General features: G+C 44.2%; 1 protein-coding gene across 2 annotated transcripts in view; it reads right to left on the bottom strand.

Moving 5' to 3' along the window:
- Positions 1-22,299, bottom strand: part of LOC109927265 (uncharacterized protein C3orf20-like) — a 75,614-nt gene that overhangs the window by 10,846 nt on the left and 42,469 nt on the right. For both annotated transcript variants that reach the window (XM_048610502.1, XM_048610503.1), the window contains one exon: positions 19,575-19,691. In XM_048610502.1, coding sequence (XP_048466459.1) covers positions 19,575-19,691 — 117 coding nt within the window. The remainder of the gene's footprint in view (positions 1-19,574; positions 19,692-22,299) is intronic.

The raw sequence follows: 22,299 nt of genomic DNA, 5'->3' as shown, positions 1-22,299 counted from the left end.
AGCTGGATGAACACAGCAGGCCAAGCAGCATCAGAGGAGCAGGAAGGTGACGTTTCGGGCCTAGACCCTTCTTCAGAAATGGGGGAGGGGTAGGGGGTCTAGGCCTGAAACGTCAGCTTTCCTGCTCCTCTGATGCTGCTTGGCCTGCCGTGTTCATCCAGCTCTACACCTTGTTACCACGCACAGTGTAACTGACTAAATAATCTAATTACAGTCCAAAACTAAATGAGATTCACAAATGTTGCCGACAGCAGATATATATCCAACAGTTCCAATAGCAAATGAGGATTCATCGTGGAACCTCTTGTTGATGGTAAATGGATGTTTCTGAATTTTGAGAATTAGATACATGCAGTAGATCAGACATTGTTTGATAAACCCCCTGTGAGTGTTATGCCAAATTAACCATGCTACACGCCATTGCTTGTGATTTCCACACCCCATCACATGTACACACCTACACATACACCTTATATTCACATTTATACAAGTATACACTGACAATCACACACACATACTCACTTATAGACAGATCAACAAACTATAGCTTTGCTGAATTACTACTGAACCAGATCAATATAAATAAACTGTTTGTCAATAACTTGCTGCTTACTAAATTAATCTGTTGTATTATTTCTGTTCTATGCTTTGTGTTGTTCTACCAATGCTGTTCTGTAATGCATGACAGGGCTTTGTAAGATGATAATTGTATTATGAAGTATGAATGGCAGTCAGCTCTGTTCAACTCTCTGGAGCTGTGCTGTGCCCTGACCTTTGCCACTTGCAGGGATATTACTGCAGTCCTGAGAGTTGTTGGTGAGCTGCAGAATATAAACCTACTCCCTTCTGATCATTCTCGCACAGAACGGAAACACATGTGCAGGGCTGTCACGTGAAACTTGTTTTCTTGGTTTGAAGCTGAAGTTTTGCTTGCGCACTAGCTGAAGGACTGCCAACCTGTGAGAGAGAGTGGACATCATATATGGCAGCAAGCATTCACAATGATGGAGGTATCAGCTGGCCCTGTTAACCAGCTGGGTCAGACAGGCTGACTCCCACACAAACCATTCCCCTTAACCAGATGATACTAAATAAAGGAGACAATGTTTACCCAACACCTCATTTCAGTGAGAGAGTATGCGTGAGTGAGTGTTTATGTGTGTGAGAGAGTGTTTATGTGTGTGAGAGAGTTTGAGAGTGAGAGAATGTGTGTGTGAGAGAATGTCTGAGTGTGTTGAGAGAGTGTGTGTGTGAGTGAGAGAGTGTGTTTGAGTGTGTGAGAGTGTGTTTAAGTGTGTGTGTGTGTGAGAGAGAAAGAGAGATTATGTAAGAGTGTGAATGTGTATGTGTGTGAGAGAGGGAATGTATGGTGATGGACAGTGTGAGAGAAAGGGTATGAGAGACAGCATGAGAAAGAGTGTGTTTGTGTGTGAGACAGATGTGAAAAATAGTGTGTGTAAGTGAATGAGATTGTATGTGTGTATGTGTGCACACGCATGCTCTTGAGAGGTGTGTATGAAGTAGGATTATGGGTAATCTAAGATGGAGGACAGGAAAAAAAAATTGTGGATGTAAGAGTTGCTCCTTTTTGAGGTATTTTCAGTGTTGGAGCTGATTTCCTCAAATCTAGGAGGGGTAATTACTGTTTTATAAGGTGTTGCATTGTTTTGGAACTCTGGAGAAAAAGATCAATACAACGGCACTTTTAAAAAGGAGGAAGGGAGACAAAGGCAGTGACCACTTACTGGGAGGTGAATCAATGGAGAAAAAAACCTACACTGCTGTCTGACCCAGCAATGAACCTTCACAGCTACTGCCCCTGCTGTTTGATTTCAAGTACCTCTGGATAACTGAGTTCGTCTAAGAAAAATAAACAAACAGCAAAATTCACAGTTGATCTTGGAGAAACCTGTGTGGGGAGATCGCAGCAGGGGAGCAGTTAAGTGGCTAGTTTTTGTTTGTAAATCTACATTGGTGAGTAGAGTGTGTTCTATTTTGATTATATGTTTTTATTGAGATCTGTCTCTTAATTAAACTTTGAAAATATAAAGCATAGGTACTAAGTTAGCCTGGAGCAGTGTTTTTTAGAGCAGTAAGTCTGTGCTATTTTCTGGGTCTGTAGATTGTTAAGATGCGAAGATGGCCATTAGTAGAGTGATGTGCTCTTCCTGTTGGATGTGGGAGATTAGGGAGAGGTTTCATGTTACTGATGATTACTTATGCAGGAAGCGTGTTTGGTTGTGAATCCTATCGGATTACGTGGATCGGGTGGAGCCGCAGATAGAGGCAATGAGGGATTTACAGGAACTGGGGATGTGATGGATGGCAGTTGCAGGAAGGGAGATAAACTGAACATACAGTCAGGTAGATGGGGGACTTCCAGGAAAGGTAGAAGAGGGAGGCAGGTCACGTAGGAGTCTCTTGTCGCTATCCCCATCTCAAACAAATATGCTGTTTTGGAAAATGTAGGGGTAATGGACTCTCAGAGGAATGTAGCACTGACAGTCAGGTTTCTGGTACTAAGGCTGGCTCTAATGTAATGAGGGGTATGTCAGGTTACAAGCAGTCAATTGTGTCGAGGACTCTCTAGTCAGAGGCACAGACAGAGGTTTGCGGCCGACAGCGAGACATCAGAATGCCAGGGTCAAAGATATCTTGGAGAGGGTGCAGAATATTCTCAAAGGTGAGAGGAACCAGCAGGAGGTTGTTGTACACATTGGAACTAATCACATAGAGGAGATAATCGAGAATCTGAGAGAATACAGGAAGTTTGGCAGGAATTTAAAAAGGACTTCAAGGGTAGTCGGATCTGGATTAATCCCAAAGCCACGAGTCAGTGAGGGTAGGAATAGGAGGATAGAGCAGATGAATGCATGACTGAGGAGCTGGTGCTGGGGAAAAGGATTCACATTTTTGGATCAGTGGAATCTCTTCTGGGGTAGAATTGACTTGTATAAGAGGGATGGATTGCACCTGGATTGGAAGGGGACTAATATACTGGTGGGGAGATTTACTAGAGCTGCTCAGGAGGATTTAAACTAGGAAGGGGAGGGTGGGACCCAAGGAGATAGTGAGGAAAGAGATCAGACTGGGACTGGTATAGTTGGGGAAATGAGCAAGTCAAACAGTCAGGGCAGGCAAGAACAAAGCAGACAATGAGGCAGGACTGATAAATTAAACTGAATTTATTTCAATGCAAGAAGCCTAACAGGTAAGGCAGATGAACTCAGGGCTGGTTGGGAACATGGGACTGGAATATCATAGCAATTACAGAGACGTGGCTCAGGGATGGACAGGACTGGCAGCTTTATGTTCTAGGGTATAGATGCTATAGGAAGGATATAGGGGTGGGGGCAAGAGGCAGGGGAATGGCATTTTCGATTAAGGATAACATTACTGCTGTACTTAGGGAAGATATTCCTGGGAATGCATCCAGGGAAGTTATTTGGGTAGAATTGAGAAATGAGCTTGGGATGATCATCTTATTGGGATTGTACTAAAGACACCCCAGTAGTCAGTGGGAAATTGAGAAACAAATTTGCTAGGAGGTCTCAGTTATCTGCAAGAATAATAGAGTGGTTATGGGAGGGGATTTTAATTTTCCAAACATAGACTGGGACTGCCATAGTGTTAAGGAAAACCTTCAAAAATGAGATAATGAGAGTCCAGAGACAGTTCCTGTTAGGGTGAAGGGCAAGGCTGATAGGTACTGACAATGCTGGATGACTGGAGAGATTGAAGCTTTGGTCAAGAATAAGAAGGAAGCATATATCAGGTATAGACAGCAGAGATCAAGTGAAACCCTTTAAAAAGATAAAGGCATAAGGAGCACATTTTAAGAAGGAAATCAGGAGGGCAAGAAGGGGACATGAGATAGCTTTGGTTAAGGGGTATCCAAAGGGATCCTATGAATACATTAAGAACAAAAGGGTAACTAGGGAGAGAAATTGGCCCCTTAAAGATCAGCAAGGCCACCGATGTGTGGAACCACATGAGATGGGGGAGATACTAAATGGGTATTTTGCATCAATGTTTACTGTGAAGAAGGATATGGAAGGTATAGAATGTGGGGAAATAAATAGCAACATCTTGAAAAATGTCCATATTCCAGAGGATGAGGTGCTGAATGTCTTAAAACACAAAGGTGGGTAAATCCCCGGGACCCAATCAGGTGTACCCTAGAACTCTGTGGGAAGTGACAGAAGAGATTGCTGGGCCCCTTGCTGAGATATTTATATCATCGACAGCCACAGGTAAGGTATGAAAGACTGGAGGTTGGCTAACGTTGTGCACACTATTTAGGAAAGGTATTAAGGAAAAGCCAGGGTGCTATAGACCAGTGAGCCTGACATCGTTGACGGGCAAGTTGTTGGAGGGAATCCTGAGGGACAGGATTTACATGTATTTGGAAAGGCAAGGACTGATTAGGGATAATCAACATAGGTTTGTGCATAGGAAATCAAGTCTTGCAAACTTGATTGAGTTTTTTTAAGAAATAACAAAGAGGATTGATGAGAATAGTGGGTGTGATCTATATGGAGGCCCAGAAAAGATTTACAAGGATGTTACCAGGGTTGGGGGGTTTGAGCTATGGGGAGAGACTGAATAGGCTGGGGCTATTTTCCCTGGAGTGTCGGAGGTTGAGGGGTGACCTTATAGAGAATTATGAAATCATGAGGGGCATGGATAGGGTAAAGAAACAAGGTATTTCCCCGAGTTGGGGGGAGTCCAAAGCTAGAGGGCATAGGTTTAAGGTGAGAGAGGAAAGGTTTAAAAGGGACCTAAGGGGGCAACTTTTTCACGCAGAAGTGGTGCATGTATGGAATGAGCTGCCAGAGAAAATGGTGGAGGCTGGTACAATTACAACATTTAAAAGGCACCTGAATGGGTACATGAATAGGAAGAGTTTAGAGGGATATGGGCCAAATGCTGGCAAATGGGATTAGATTTGTATAGGCTATCCGGTTGACGTGGACAAGTTAGACCAAAGGGTCTGTTTCCATGCTGTACATCTCTATGATTGTGTGCGTGTGTGTATGTCTGTCTGTCTGTCTGTGTCTGTGTGTGTCAGAAAGGGGTGGGGTATGTGAAAAGTTGTGTGGAAGGAAGGTTTGTGATTGTGTGAGAAAGGGGTTGTGTGTGAAAGAGAAGGTACATGTGTGTGTATGAGTGAGTGTGTGTGTTTATGTGGGACAGATTAGAGACAGCAATGCGATTGAGCTCACAGATTTTGACCTGGGCAGTTTTCAAAGTGATTGGAATAAAGTCTATGTGTAACCTTGTATGGTAGAATGTTGCTTCAAATAAAATCCTGTGAGGGACGTGGGTTGTCGAGAAATTTGTTGAGATAAAGAAAATTGGTTCTTTTCCCCTCGGTTTGAACAAAAGATGTTTGCCGGAGTTGTCTTGGGGAGGGGATGTGGTGTGAACCTGCCAATATAGTTAAATGTCAAAGTGCGTGGGCTGTCAGAGAAATGAAAAATTCTGATGTGTCTGGAAGCTAGCCACAACCTGCACAACTCAAATTATATCACACTCGAAATGTTAATTCTCTCCAGCATCGCAACCAGACCTGCTGAGTTTCTCCACAATTCTCCGTGCTGCTTTCAGATTTCCGGCAACCACAGTATTTTGCCTCCATTTAACTTTGTTTGTGTTTATTCCCACACCAGAAACCCCGTGGGACAGGCATTCCTTCAATTAACATATTCTAATACTGACTTCAGCTTCCAGCCCAGATTCTGGCTTTAATGGCCAATGGAGTTCCCAAGCTGACTGAAATTCACCAGATCCAAAACAGAGACAGAGGACAGGGGAGATTAATCAGAATGTGAAATTTACAAACTTTAGATCCTGTGATTTGAATGCAGCCCGAGGCGAAAGACGACCGGGCACAGAATGCAATCTGAGAAAGTGCTTCCACTGCTTTCGAGCTGATTTCCCAGACCTGATGGGGAAGGAGTCGGGGTGCAGGGGTGCAGGGTACCGGGTACCATTCTAGCCTCAGAGCAGCACAGTACCAGCTGATACAAATATACAAACAAGGAACAAAAGGAGGCCACTTGGCCCTTCAAGCCTGCTGCACCATTTAAGATTACAGCTGGGTTGATTTTAACCTCATGTCTACATTCCTGCATATCCCCCGAGAATCTTTCATCCCTTTGGTAACTGAGAATCTATCCACTTCTGCATTAAAAGACACTGTATCCACTGCCTTTTGAGGAAGTGAACTCCAAAATTCCAACCCCCAGATGAATAAAAATGCTTCCTCATCTGTTTTAAATTGGTGTCTTTCAGTTTTAAACCATGACACTTGTTCTAAATTCTCCCACAAAAGGAAACATCCTTTCCACATCAACTTGGTCAAGTCCCCTCAGGGTTTTATAGATTTCATTTAAGTCATCTCTGATTCTCTAAACTTCAGAAGATACAGGCCCAACCTCTCTGGCCATGAGGCAATCTGTTCATTCCAGATATTAGTCTGGTAAACCTTCTCTGAACTGCTTCCAATGCATTAATATCCTTCAATAAGTACAGTGACCAATACTGTACACAGTACTCTGGATGCAGGCCCAATGCCCTATATAACTGAATCATAAACTCTTTATTCTTGCATTCAATTCCCCTTGCAATAAAACATAACACTCTGTAGGCTCCTTATGTCCCCTTCACAACTCACATTCGTACATTGAATATAGAATCCCTACAATGCAGCAGGAGGTCATTCAGCCCATTGCGTCTACATCAACCCTCCGAAGAACATCTCACCCAGACCCACTGTCCCAGCTTATCCCTGTAATCCTGCATTTCCCCTATCCTGCACATCCCTGGACACCACGGGGCAAATTAGCATGGCCAATCCACCTAACTGGCACGTCTTTGGACTGTGGGAAGAAACCGGAGCACACAGATGAAACCCACGCAGACACAGGGAGAACATGCAAACTCCACACAGACAGTCACCTGAGGCTGCAATTGAACCCAGGTCCCTGATACTGTGAGGCTGTAGTGCCAGCCACTGTGCCACCCCTGTGTACATTGTGTCAAGAACAAACCATACCATCAGTCCCTTCTTCCAAATCAGTTATATAAATTGTGAAGAGCTGAGGGCCTACCACTGATGCCTGTGACACACCACTCATAAACACCCTGCCAGCCTGAAAAATATCCATGTATTCCTATCAATATCCATGCCAATATCTTACACCTACAACTTGAGCTTTTATTTTCTGCAATAATCTTGTTGCAGCACCTTGTCAAATGCTTTCTCAAAATCTAAGCACAGGTTATCTACTGGTTCCCCTGTATCTACAGCACAAGGTACTTCTTCAAAGGACCTCCATAACCATGGCTTCCTTTTGACAAACCCATGTTAGCTCTGTCTGATTACCTTCAACTTGTCCTGTTATCATGCCTTTGATAATAGCTTCTAACATTTTCCCTGTGACAGAGGTTAAGCTAACTGGCCTGTAGTTTCCTGCTTTTGCCTCCCTGAATAAATGAGCTGTTTTCCAATCTAAAGGAACCTTCCCCAAATTGAATGAGTTTTAGAAAATTAAAACCAGTGCATCAACAATCTCTCTAGCTACTTCTTTTAAGACCGTAGGGTGAAAACCATCAGAATGTGGGGACTTGTCAACTCACAATTGCAACAATTTACTCAGTACCACTTCCCTGATAATTGTAATTTTCTTGAGCTCCTCTCTCCCTCTCAATTTCTGGTTCACAGCCATTTCCAGGATGCTACTTGTATCCTCACCAGTGAAAACCAATTCAAAATATCTGTTCAATTCATCTACCATTTCTTTGTCCTCCTTTACAAATTCTCCAGACTCATTTTCTACAGGACCAGCATCTTCTTTATTAACTCTTTACTTTCATAAATATCTGAAAAAACTTGGTTTATATTTTTGGCCAACTTTCTCTCACATTCCTTTTAGTCATCTTTTATTAATTCCTTGCTGTTGCTGCTTCTCGATTTGGGGCCTAGCTCCTCACACCAGCTATGTACAACCTCTTTTCCAGTTTTATCAGTGTCATTGGTGCCAAAATGGACCACAACAGCTGGATTGTTCCCCTCCCATTGCAAGTTCCTCTCAGCCCTGAGCAGCTCAATCTTGGATCTCAGGTGAGGCATAAGGAGTGACCGAATTCACATTACAAACCTGGAGTGGGTGCAGAGGAGAGGATGTTGCTTGGGATAGAGCATCTCAGGATTAAGAGAGGCTGAATAAGCTCGGGTTGTTTTTCTGGAGCGGAGAAGGTTGAGGGGGACCTGATTGGGCTTTATTAGATTATGAGGGGCATGGACAGGTTGGATAGAACGCAGCAGTTCCCCTTAGTCAAAAGGTCCAGAACAAGGGGGAATGTCAAAGGCAAGAGGTTTACAGAGGATTTAAAGAAAAGCTTTTTCACCCATAGGGTGGTGGGGGTCTGGAATGGGAGAATAACTTCATAACCTTAAAAAAAATCCTGGGATAACCACTTGAAGGGTCATAACATTCAAGGCCAAGGGCCTAGTGCGGGAAAGTAGGACTAGTGTAGGTGGTAGTATATTTTTGGCAATACAGACTCGATAGCCTAAAGGGTCTGCTCTATACTGTATGATTGTATGAAACCTATCTGACTGGACTGAATTAAGTCTTGTTGTCACACTCTCTCACCTACACTGGGTTTGACACTTCTGGGGATTACTACTAGTAGCCACCTCCAATTACCTTTTTCTCTTCTACCTATCTATTCCTTTCTCTCTGATGACTAAACCCTCCCCTAACTAATATGACCCCCACTAACTGGTGCAGTGCATAGAAACATATGATATTGGATAAGGAGGAAGTCATACGACACTTTGAGCCTGCTCCACCATTCAAAATTATCATGGCTTCTCCCTGTTCCCGCTTTCTCCCCATATCCTTCAATTCCTTATCTCCTTCTTGAAAACATTCAATGTTTTGGCCTCAACCACTTTCTGTGGCAGAGAATTCCATAGGGTTGCCACTCTCTGGGTGAAGACATTTCTCCTCATCTCAGTCCAAAAGGGCCTAGCCCATATCCTTAGTCTATGACCGTTGGTTCTGTGTACCCTGGTCATTAGGAACATCCTTTCTGCACCTAACCTGTCTAATCCTGTTAAAATTTTACAGGTTTCCTTAGATACCTCCTCATTCTTTCCATAGCCAGAACACTCTTCCTCAGATAAGGAGGCCAAAATTGCACACAATATTCCAGGTGTGATCTCACACAGGCCCTGTGTAAATGGAGCAAAACACCCCTGCTCCTGTACTCGAAATCTCTCACAATGAAAGCCAACATACCATTTGCCTTCTTTACCGCCTGCTGCACCTGCATGCTTACCTTCAGCGACTGGTGTACAAGGACACCCAGACCTGGTTGCACCTCCCCCTTACCTGGTCTATCATCATTCAAATAATAATCTGCCCTCTTGCTTTTACAACCAAAGTGGATACCGTCACATTTATCCACATCATACCGCATCTGCCATGTATTAGCCCGCTTACTCAACTTGTTCAAATCACACTGAAGCACCTGTGTATCCTCCTCACAGTTCACCCTCCCACCCAGCTTTGTGTTGGAAATATTACATTTAGTTCCCTCATCCAAATCATTAATATATACTGTGATTCGTTGGGGTCCAAGCACTGATCTCTGTGGTACCCCACTAGTCACCGCCTGCCACTTGGAAAAAGACCCAGTTATTCAAACTCTCTGTTTCCTGACTATCAACCAGTTCTCCATCCATGTCAGTACACCATCCCCAATCCCATGTGCTTTACTTCCACATGGTAATGTCTCATGTGGGACCTTAGTGAAAGTCTTCTGAATCTCCAAGTTACTACCTCCCCAGGCTTTCCCTTGTCAACTCTATTAGTTACATCGACAAAAATTCCAGCAATTTGTCAAGCATGATTCCCCATCGTAAATCCATGAGCTATATTGTAACTATCTTCAAAATGCTCTGCTATTACATCTTTTATAATGGACTCTAGCAGGTTTACACCCAAACTATATCCACTAACTAGTACAGGAATCTCTAACTAGTAAAACATCCACTACCAAGCACAATTCCCTCAAGCCAGTACAATGGTTAACTTGGTTAATAAATCTGGATTTTTATAAAAAGCTAGTCTAATGGTGCGCATTGTTAGTTGTTATATAAACTCATCTTGATCACTGGCATTCTTTAGGGAAAGATATCTACTGATCTCACCTGGTCTGGCCTACACGTGGCACCAGACCCACAGCAATGTGATTGACTCTTAAGTGCCCTCTGAAATGGCCCTAGAAAGGCACTTAGTTGTATCAAATCTCGAAGAAGTCTACAGAAAGGAATGAGACTGGAAATTACTCGGCATCTACCAAGACATCAGTTTAATTATGGCAAAACAAATCTGTCAACCCTCCAAAATCCTCCTATGCCAAAATTGCAAAAGCCTGATATTGTTATACTCATGCAATCATACCTTACAGACAATGTCCCAGACATCACCATCACCATCCCTGGATATGTCCTGTCCCACCAGCAGGACAGACCCTGCACAGATGGCGGCAAAGTGCTATTCAGTCGGGAGTGAGTTGCCCTGGGAGTCCTCAACATTGACTGGGAACCCCTTGAAGTTTCATGACTTCAGGTTAAACATGCGCAAGGAAACCTGCTGCTGATTACCACATACCGTCCTCCCTCAGCTGATGAACTAGTACTGCTCCGTGTTGAACGACACTTAGAGGAAGCACTGAGAGTGGCAAGGATGCCATATGTGCTCTGGCTGGGGGATTTCAATGTCCACCATCAAGAGTGGCTCAGCAGCAGTACTACTGATCGAGCTGGTCAGGTCCTAAAGGATATACCAGCTAGACTGGGTCTGCAGTAGATGGTGAGGGAACCAACAAGAGGGAAAAACATACTTGACCTCATCTTACCAATCTGTCAGCTACAGATGCATCTCTCCATGACAGTAACAGTAAGACAGACCACCACATAGTCCTTATGGAGACAAAGTCCCGCCTTCACATTGAGAATATCCTCCATCGTGTTGTGTGGCACTGTCGCTGTGCTAAATGGGGCAGATTTCAAACAGTTCTAGCAACTCAAGATTGGGTGTCCATGAGGCGCTGTGGGCCATCAACAGCAGCAGAATTGTACTCCAGCACAATCTGTAACCTCATGGCCCAGCATATCCCCCACTCAACCACTACCATCGAGTCAGGGGATCAACCCTGGTTCAATGGAGAGCGCAAGAGGTCATGGCAGGAGCAGCACCAGGCATACCTGAAGATGAGCATTCAACCTGGTGAAGCCACCAAACAGGACTACTTGCACGCCAAACAGCATAACCAGCAAATGATAGACAAAGCTAAGTGATCTCACAACCAACTGATCAGATCTAAGCTCTGCAGTCCTGCCACATCCAGTCGCGAATGGTGGTGGACAATTAAACAATTCACTGGAGGAGGGTATTGACAATATTCCCATTGTCAATAATGGAACAGCCCAGTACATCAGTGCAAAGATAAGGCTGCAACATTCATAGCAATCTTCAGTCAGATGTGCCAAGCGGATGACCCATCTTGGCCTCCTTCAGAGGTACTCAGCATTACAGATCATAGTCTTCAACTAATTACATTCACTGCACATGATATCAAGATGCAGTTGGAGACATTGAATACTGCAAAGGCTGTGGGCCCTGACAATGTTCTGGCAATAATACTGAAGATTTGTGGTCCAGAACTTGCCACACACCTAGCCAAACTGTTCCAATATAATTACACACTGGCATGTACCCAACACTGTGTAAATTTGCCCAGGTTATGTCCTGTACATAAAAAGCAGGACAAATCCAACCTGGCTAATTACTACCCCATCAGTCTACCTGCTTTGGGTAGACCACAATGCCACTGGGGAAGGAATTCCAGGATTTTGACCCAGTGACATGGAAGGAATGGCGATATATTTCCAAGTCAGGATGATGAGTGGCTCGGAGGGGAAAGTGTAAGTAATGGTGTTCCCATGTATCTGCTGCTCTTGCCCTTCGAGATGGAAGTGTGTTTGGAAGGTGCTGCCTGAGGATCTTTGGTGAATTTCTGCAGTGCATCTTGTAGGTGGTACACACTGCTGCTACTGAGCGTCGGTGGTGGAGGAAGTGGATGTAGTGCCAATCAAGTGGGCTGCTTTGTCCTGGATGGTGTCAAGCTTCTCGAGTGTTGTTGGGGCTGCACTCACCCAGGCAAGTGGGGAGTATTCCATCACACTCCTGACTTGTGCCTTGTAGATAGTGGGACAGGCTTTGGGAAATCAGGAAGTGAGTTACTCGCTTCAGTATTCCTAGCCTCTGACCTGTACTTGTAGCCACTATATTTATATAGCTGTTATTTATGGAGCTGTTATCAGGCAAGTCCACATCTGACATTTGGGAATTGTTTAAAGACTTACTGATCAGAGTTCAAGACCGACACATTCCAGTAATGAGGAAGGACAAGGATGGCACCTTGGATAATGAGGGTGGTTATGAGTTAAATCAAAAAGAAAAAAGTATATGTGAGGTTTAGGAAGCTAGAATCAGACAGAGCCTGTGAGGAATATAATGAAAGCAGAAAAGTATTCAAGCAGGGAATTAGAAGAGCAAGAAGGGGCCATGAAATAACCATAGCAAGTCGGGTTAAAGAGAATCCTACTGTATTCTATACATATATTAAAAACAAGAGGGTAACTAGGGAGAAAGTAGGATCACTTAAGGATAAAGGAGGGAACTTGTGCTTGGAGACAGAGGACGTGGATGAGATCCTAAATGTGTACTTTGCATCGGTATTCACCCAGGAGAAGGACATGGAGGATAGTGAGATTAGTATGGAGCATGCTAATATGCTAGGGCATTTTGAGATCAAGAAAGAATTGGTGTTAGGTCTCTTGAAGAGCATTTAAGGTGGATAACTCCACAGGGACGATGATATCTATCCCAGGTTACTGAGGGAGGCAAGATTTGGGATTGCTGAGGCCTTGACCAAGATCTTTATATCCTCAATAGCTACTGGACAGGTCCCGGAGAACTGGCGAGTAGCTAATGTTGTTCCTTTGTTCAAGAAGGGAAATAGGGATAATCTACGAAACTACAGACTGGTGAGTCTTATATTGGTGGTTGGGAAGCTACTGGAGAGAATTCTTAGGGATTGGATTTATGCTCATTTGGAAAAGCATGGCCTAATTAGGGCCAGTCAGCGTGGCTTTGTGCAGGGCAGGGCATGTCTTACTAACTTGATTGAGTTTTTCAAGAATGTGACAAAGATGATTGATCAGGGTAGAACAGTGGATGCTGTCTACATGGATTTTAGTAAGGCTTTCGACAAGGTCCCTCATGGTAGGCTCATCCAGAAAATTAAGATGCATGGGATTCAGTGATTTAGCCGCTTAGATTCAGAATTGGTTTGCGCACAAAAGGCAGAGGGTAGTGGTGGAAGGGTGTTTTTTTGGCTGGAGGTCTGTGACTAGTGGTGTTCCACAAGGATCCATACTGGGACCTTTGTTTGTGATATATGTAAATGGCTTGGATGAAAATGTAGATGAGTAGGTTAATAAGTTTGTAGATGACACAAAGATTGGGTGGAGTTTGGATAATGAAGAAGGTTGTCAAAGGATATGTGGAATATAGATCAGTTGCAGGTATGGGTGGAGAAGTGGCAGATGGAGTTTAATCCAGGTAAGTGTGAGGTGCTGCACAGGAGATCAAATGTTAAGGAAAAGTATACAGTTAATGGCAGGATTCTGAACAGTATTAATGTACAGAGGGATCTTGGGGTTCAAGTCCATAGTTCCCTAAAAGTAGCCACGCAAGTAGATCAGTCGGTAAAGAAGGTGTATGGCATACTTACCTTTATTGGTTGGCGAATTGAATACAAGAGTCAGGATGTCATATTGCAGCTTTATAACAATTTGCTTAGGCCACACTTAGAGTATCGCATTCTATTCTGGTCGCCACATTGCAGGAAGGATGTGGAGGCGTTGGACAGGTTGCAGAAGAGGTTTACCTGCCTGGATTAGAAGGTCTGAGCTATAAGGTGAGACTAGAAAAACTCTGGTTGTTTTCTCTGAAGTGGCAGAGGCTGTGGGGAGACATGATAGAAATGAGATGCATGGATAGGGTTGATGGTGAGAATCTTTTTCCCAGAGTTGTAATGTCTAATATTAAGGGGCATGCATTTGAGGTGAAAGGGGTAAAGTTCAAAGGAGAAATCAGGGGCAAGTTTTTTTACACAGCGTGTGCTAGGTGCCTGGAATGCCCTGCCAGGGGTGTGATGGAGGCAGATACAATAGGGGCGTTTAAGGGTCTTTTAGATAAACCCATAAATATACAAGGAATGGAGGGATGTGAGCTAAGGGCAGGCAGAAGGGATTAGTTTAATTTGGCATCATGTTTGGCACAACATCGTGGGCCAAAGGGCTCGTTCCTGTGCTGCACTGTTCTATGTTCTATGCGGAGAGGCGAGTTCAGTTTGTGGTAATTGTTAACCCCCAGAATGTTAATAGTGGAGGAATCAGTTACGGTAATATCATTGAATGTCAGCTTTGGGATGCTTTAAGATTTTGAAATGTACAACAGCAATGAAAATCTTAGTTTCTTAAACTTTAAAATTCTGTCACTAGAAATTTGAACCTGGTGCTGCTGAAGTTGAAACCAGCATTCTCACTGTACTCCATATATTCACTCTGGAGGTTTCTAGGCATTTTCCATGCAAAGTCTGACTTTCAAAACTAATCACCTACAGATCACAGTAAACGAGGCAGCTACAAGTTTCTGTACCTTTTAATAATTCCAATTATGGGGTACAAAGCCTTGTATCCAAATTTGCTGATGCCAGAAAGATGGGCAGTACTGTCAGAGGTGGAGATGGAATTGTAACATCACAAAGTGGTATTGAAAGATTAAGCAAATGGTCAAAACCATGGCAAATATTTGCAAAGGTGAAGTCATCCATCCAAGACCTTAAAAGGCTAGGACATTCCAAAATAAAAAGTTAAAGTTCAAAGAGACTCCGAGCAGGGTGTGAGATAGGGGTGCAGTGTCCAGGTACACAATTTGTTAAAATGTCAAGACCAGCAAATAATCAGAAGGACCTTTTGGAATGCCGGCATTTACATTAGGAATACAAGGTAGGTAGAAGTCATTCTTCAGCAATAAGCCCTAGTTAGATCACACCTTAAGCACTATGAATCGTTCTAGACATCACACATAGAAAGGATATATTGGAAGGTCTGCACGGCAGATGTACTGGTTTAGAATGAAATCTGGTCTTCAAGGATTAAGCTATGGGGGAGATGATACAAGATTATATTCCTTGTAAATTAGAAAGTGATCGGGTGATTTGTTCAAAGCTTGAACATTCAAGATCACTGATAGGTAGAGAGAAACATTTGTGCTGTTTGTGGAGCCTAGGAACATAGGAGCAGGAGTAGGCCATTCAGTTCCTCAAACCCGCTGCACCATTCAATTAGATCCTGAATGATCTACCTCAGGTGTCTTCCCCATAGTATTTCCATGTCCCTGATGTCATTAGTCTCCAGAAGTCTATTTATTTCTGCCTTCAAACTTACTCAATGATTGAGCTGCCACAGCTCTGAAACTCAGAGTGAAGAAATATTCCCGACTCATTCCAGTCTTAAATAGCCAACCTTATCTTGAGATTATTTCTCCTGGTTCCAGAGTCACCAGCCACGGGAAACATCCCATCTATATCCACTGTGTAATTTCCTTGAGAATTTTATCAGTTTCAATGAGGTCACCCTTCATTCGTTGACATTCTAAAGAATACAGACCCAGTTTCCTCAACCTCTCCCTCATAAGAAAATCCTATTATCCCAGAGGTAATCTAGTGAACCTTCACTGAACCACAGTGCAAACATATCCTTCTTTGTAAGGGGATCAAAGCTGTACATAGTATTCCAGATGAGATCTCACCAAATCTCTATATAACTACAGCAAGCCATGTTTTGGCTAAATTCCCTTGTGATGAAGGCTAACATACCATTTACCTTCCTAATTGCTTGCTACACTAGCTTTTAGTAACGCATGAACAAGGAACACTTCCAAAATGCTCACTATTTAAGAAATATTCTGTCTTCCTGTTTTTTTCTACAAAAGTGGATAACATCACACTTATTCATTTCCATGCTCGAGCCAAATTCTCTTCACATACACCCAACTCCTCTTGAAACCTTCTTATATCATCCTCACAGGTTACACTTCCACAAAGTTTAGTGTCCTCAGCAAACTTAGGAAACTTACAATAGTTCCCAACATTTAAATCATTGATACAAATTGTAAACAATTTTGAATCTCATACTAAGCCTAGTGGTACCCCATTAGTAACAGCATGTCACCATGCGAGTGACTGAGTGACCTGTTTATTCCTACCTTTTCTCCCTGGCTATTGACCAATTCTCAATGTATGTTAGTATATTACACCCAATCCCATCTGCTCTAAACAGAAAACAACAAATGCTGGAGATTACAGCAGGTTAGACAGCATCCATGGAGAGAGAGCATGCTTACTGTCTCTCCATGGATGCTCTCTGACCTGCTGTGATCTCCAACATTTGTTGTTCTCAGTGCAGATTCCAGCATCTTCAGTAATTTGCTGCCCCATCTGCTTTAATTTTACTTACTTACCTCATCTACTTCCGCTAGTTCACCTCTATCAATGCTAGAAGGAGCAAACAAAACTCCAGCAGGTTTGTCAAACACGATTTCTTTTTCATAACTCTTGTTGACCCGACCTCATGCAGTCATACAGCATGGAAACAGATCCTTCAGTCCATACTGACCATTATCCTAAACTAACCTGCCTGCACTTGGCCCATAACCATCCAAACATTTCTTATTCACGTACCTCTCCAAATGTCTTTTAAATGTTTGATTCTCTTGTCATTATCAAATTGCTTTCTCTTAGAAACACCAAACAGATGCATGTCCAAGGAAGTGGCCCCACTCTGACTATTTTTTATTTCGTTCATTTGGAAGTGCAGCTGAAGTGGTTTTGAAGTTGGATGATCTCTAGTTGCACACAACAACCATCGCAGTTTCTCCCAAGGAACCACAGATTAGAGAATCAAGACCAAACGGGCCAGTGAAGTTGTTAAAACAATAATTCCATAGTACATTTGGAATGTCACCAGGGTTACAAGAGAGGAGCATCATACATTGCAATTTAACAGCATACAACTGGAATGCATTATACATTTACCAAAAGATTTCAGATACTTATCTATTTTAGAACAGTTGAAGAAAATACAAATGCCTAAGTAAACACCAACAAATCACAGGAGGATGAACAATGTAAAACCACCTCCTTAAACATTCATCTGCTTAACACTTCCCAGAGAAAGCAATTTAGTAATAACAAAAGAATCAAACTGACTGTAAATTGCAATATTCCAAAAGAAGAGGCATTTATGATAAGCAAGATGGTGTGGCCCACCAGGCTAAGTGGGGTCAACACAATAAATCTACACAAATGGACAATTTTTAATACTTTAACTGTACAGGACTCTGGTCAAAGCACACCCAAGATATGGTCCAACTCTTCCCATACATTCAAACCCTAGAAACTGCATCCAGAGAAGGACCGACAGGATTGAATCAGACCAGAAAATTTAGCTCTGAGGAAATAATGGAGAAACTAGAGCTTTTTGGGCCAGACTAAAATGTTAACTCCCCTTTCACTGAAACTGTCCAAATGTTGACTGTTTTCAGCATCTTGCGTTTAATTCATGTAAAGAAATTGTGGCACTGTCAACAGTGCCTTAAAATGAGCAAGGAGGATAACTTACTTGAAAAGAGATAACAGAAAGAAATGAAATTACCTGATGTTACCTTTCTTTTCTAAATATGCATTATCACACCCACTACCCAGATTCTAACATTTTCCCAATGACTGATGGGTCAAACTAACAGGACTGTGGTCCCACAATTAAAGCCAGATATTTCAGGAATGAAATTAGGAAATACTTTAACACAGAGGGTGGAATCTTACCCGAGGTAGCTGGAGAGCCACTGGAGACCTCTTTTCGGGAGAGTTGACTGAGCTACAAACCAATCAATCAGGCAGTGCTGGGACACCTATGGGTCATGCTCTAGAATTAAGACCCCAGGGCAGAATTCTTCTAATCAGAGGCCAGAGTCTCCTGGGCTCAAAGGCTGTGGGATGGGGGTCCTGGCTGTTGTGGATGGAGGACAAAGGGAAGAGATTCGTGGGACTGGGGGCAGATGGTTGTCAGGCTGGGGGTTGCGGACAGATGGTGGTAGGGGAGTCAGAAACACATGCAGGAGATGGTGGCTGGCATCTCCTCGCCTGATGGGGTGATAGTGGTGAAGTGGTAATGTCACTGCATTAAGAATCCGGTACCCCATGAAAACGACCTGGAGACACGGGTTCAAATCCCACCATGGCAGATGGTGAAATTCAAATTCAATAAAAATCTGGGTTGGGGCAGTACGGTGGCTCAGTGGTTAGCACTGCTGTTTCACAGCATCAGGGACCCGGGTTCAATTCCAGCCTCAGGTGACTGTATATGTGGAGTTTGTGCATTCTCCCCGTGTCTGCATGGGTTTCCTCCCACAGTCCAAAGATGTGCAGGTTAGGTGGGATTGGCCAAGCTAAATTGCCCGTAGTGTCCAGGGATTTGCAGGCTAGGTGGGTTAGACATGGGAAATGCAGGGTTACAGAGATAAGGTGGTGGGGGTGAGGGATGGGTCTGGGTAGGATGCTCTCCGGAGGGTCTGTGTGGACTGGATGGGTTTAATGGCCTACTTCCACACTGTACGGATTACATAAAAAAGCTGGAATAATTATGACTACTATAAAATGTCATGAAAAAAAATCATCCATTTCGCTAATAGTCTTTAGGGGAGTGCATGTGGCGTCCTTATCTGGTCTGGCCTCCATGTGACTCTAGGCCCACGGAAATATGGCTGACTCTAACCACCCTCTGGGATAAAGGCAATAAATGCTGGCCCAGCCAGCAATGGCCACATCCAATGAACACAGGAAAAGGAAGAACCTCGATCAGGCACTGATGGGCTTTGATTAAGGGGCATCCTCTTCCCAACTCTCCCGAGGTGACAAGGACCCTGCACAGATTGACCTGTCCCACAGTCTGCACAGCAACAGCAATACTTGCAGCTGGTTGTATCCCAGGGCTAGAGGGTGGACACCTTTAATTGGCCACTTACAGGCAGTGGCTAGGGCAGGTGACCACAGCTCTTGCTGGCCCAGAACTTAACAGTGGTGGAGGGTGGGGTTTAGATAGGTCACTATCCCACTTCCATCCATGTGAGGAGAACACTCCACTAACTCCGTGTTAGAAGTTTGGAACTCCCCTCCACAACCAGAGTTGAGGGTTGTATGTGATTTTCTGTCCAATCGCAGTGCAGATTAGAGGTGCTGGAAAATATTCTCGGAGCAGAATTTGCATTTTTAGTTTCATGGTAACTGGAACAAACAGAAAACATTTTCTAAAGACAAACCATCATCCTTTGCCTTCCCACACACTCAATGTCCTCTCTTACCAGGAACATGCCAGGAGTTATGTTATGCCGTTTGACCAGTAACGCTGGGCTTTGTCCTGTGTACTCGTGGGCCGTGCTGATGTTGTACTTTATTAACCGGAACGAATCTTTTTGACACTGATTGGAAACAGGAAATACCATTAGCTTCACTCTACATCTGCACAGTTACCTGCATGAGTTAGATAACTGGACATCCTGGCCTGATAATGTTCTCAACAGCAATGTGCATTTGCGTAGCACCTTTCCAAACAGCTACAGGAAATGGGGCACCAAAGCTTCGGAAACGTGATTGGTTAAAGAGATACGCTTTGAGAATGTCCCTAAAGACAGAGAAGGAAACAGGAGGGAGGAGTCTCCAAAGATGCCGGCCTGGCCAAGCAACCGATGGTAAAGTGAGGGGAGCAGGGTTGCAGGTTACATGAGCCGTGACACATCACCCAGTTACACAGAGCTCGTGGAGTTCAAATCCCACCCACACTGTGTGGAAATGTTGGTGATCTGTTTGACAGCAAAGGGGGCTGACCATAAACTACCTGGTCCAGCCCACAGGTGACTCCAAACACACACAACCTAATTGACACTTCATTAGAAACAGCATCAGCTGTGTCCTCCGATCAGACATAAAGATAAAGAATGGAGAGTGTTTAACCAGCTGGAAAAGATGCGGAGTTATGGCAGCTCCACAAATGCCAGGAGAAGATTTGGAATAGAAACTGGAATCAACAGAGATCTGTGAGGGAGGGGGAGAGAAGGACAAGGAGTGAGGGAGGGGAAGAGAGTGGAGGAAAGAACGGGCTGAGTGGGAATGCAGTTAGGAGTTGATGGGCAGGGCTGAGGAGGGGATGGAGCGATTGGGAAGGAAAGGGTCAGGGTGAGGAAGAGTGAGGAGAGCAGGAGGGGTCAGGAGAGTGAGGGAGGGGAGTGGGTGCGCAGGAGGAGAAAGGAAGAGTTGGGGGGAAGACGTGAGACGGATCGGCGCGAGGTGGGGTGGGAGGAAGGGAATGAGGGGGAGCGGTGTGGGGGTGTGAAAAGGGTTGAGGGTTGAGGGTTGAGGGGTGAAGGGGAGAGGTGCGAGGGGGTGAGTAGTGAGGGGGGCAAGGTGGAAGCGTGTGAGGGCGAGGGAAGGGGGTGAGGGGAAGGGACGTGAGGGGAAGGGAAGGGAAGGGGGATGAAGGGGAGGGGAGGGACTGGAGCAAGGGCAAGCAGTGTGAAGTGGGGGGAAGGGAAGGGGGTGAGGGGGAGGGGTGTAAGCGGGTGAGGGATGAGGGAAGGCATGAGGGGCATTGTCTGCATCTTTCGGCTGTGATGAGGGTGAACACAGAGCTGGCAAAGAATTGGAGTCCGCTTGCTATGCTGTTGGTTTACCAGACCAGGCCATCCCTGAGCCCCATTTCTGGAGGAGGAATATATCTTTTGCAGAGGGGTGTGTGGGGGTGGTATTGGTAAGATTCACAGCCTACAACAGCAGGGAACTAATCCACCATCTTTAAAACTCGTGGTAAGCCTGTTGGTGGAGTCTGACTGTGCTGTACCTCTCAAACTACCATCCCCATATCCCTTGACATCATTATGATTACAAATCAATAAGTTTCTGTCTCAAACTTACTCAGTGATTGAACCTTCACAACCTCTTGATTCCAAAGATTCAGTCCCCTCTAAGGGAAGAAATTCCTCCACATTTCAGTCTTAAACACTTTCCCCCACCTTATTCTGAAACTGTGAGCTGTGTTTCTAGATATCCAGCCCCCGGTGGGGGTGTAGATTGTGGGGGAAAGAATCCTTCCTGTATGTCTCAATGAGATCATCGCTTACTTTAAACTGTAGAGAATACCAAAACATGATGTTGGACACGGTCACTGTGTAAAAAGGGAAAGCCAGCTTTCATTCATATAATTTCACAGGGCAGCTTCCTGCTGAAGTATGGGTGCACAATGTCAGTAGATTCGTGAAAAGAGTGGTCAGTCTTTGACTGACTAAAATAATGGGGTTTGGGCTGAAAGGTGGGATTTCTGTGAAGGGAGAACAAAGACAGCGGTCCCTCCCAGAACGTTTTTCATTCCCCAATCCCCTTTCTCCAAGCCTTCCTTATCCCCAGTCCAGTTTCCCCCCAAAACCCCCCTCACTTCTCCACATTTCTCCCTCCTCTCCCCTTCCCATCACCCCTGCTACTTTCCCACCCCTCCTCTACTCCCCTGCCCCTTCCATCCCTCATCTCTTTCACTGACACCTCACCTGCCCCTTTCTTCTGAACCATCTCACTGTAACCTCCCTCCCTGCCCTAATGTCTGATTCCTGTTCTCCCTGACCTTTAGCCTTTCTTTCAACCAATCCCATTCTGTTTGATAACTCATGAGTAAACAATTATGGGACCAAGTCAAGGAATTTGAAATGCATTGCATTAAAAACAGGAGCTCCTTTACTGAAATGATTAACTCATTAACTACTGGGACGGCTTCATGTTGTTGTGTGATCCTTCTTTGTGTTGACTGGTTACCATCTAAAGAGAATGGAGGGGGGAAGGATCACTCTGGAATGCTGAAGGCTCTTCTTACAAAACAAACAAAAGTAGTTATCTTCCTTAGAGATAGCAAGAACTGCAGATGCTGGAGTCAGAGACAACACAGTTTGGAACTGGAGGAACACAGCATATCACCCCCACCAAACTCCACATCCAACATATCATTCTCTGCCACTTCCGCCACCTACATATCCGGCCCCATAACCA

Source organism: Rhincodon typus, chromosome 22 (assembly GCF_021869965.1).
Source record: "Rhincodon typus isolate 14 chromosome 22, sRhiTyp1.1, whole genome shotgun sequence".
Taxonomy (NCBI): Eukaryota; Metazoa; Chordata; class Chondrichthyes; order Orectolobiformes; family Rhincodontidae; genus Rhincodon; species Rhincodon typus.
The sequence above is the reverse complement of the archived record's forward strand: the minus strand, read 5'-3'. Positions and strand labels throughout refer to the sequence as shown.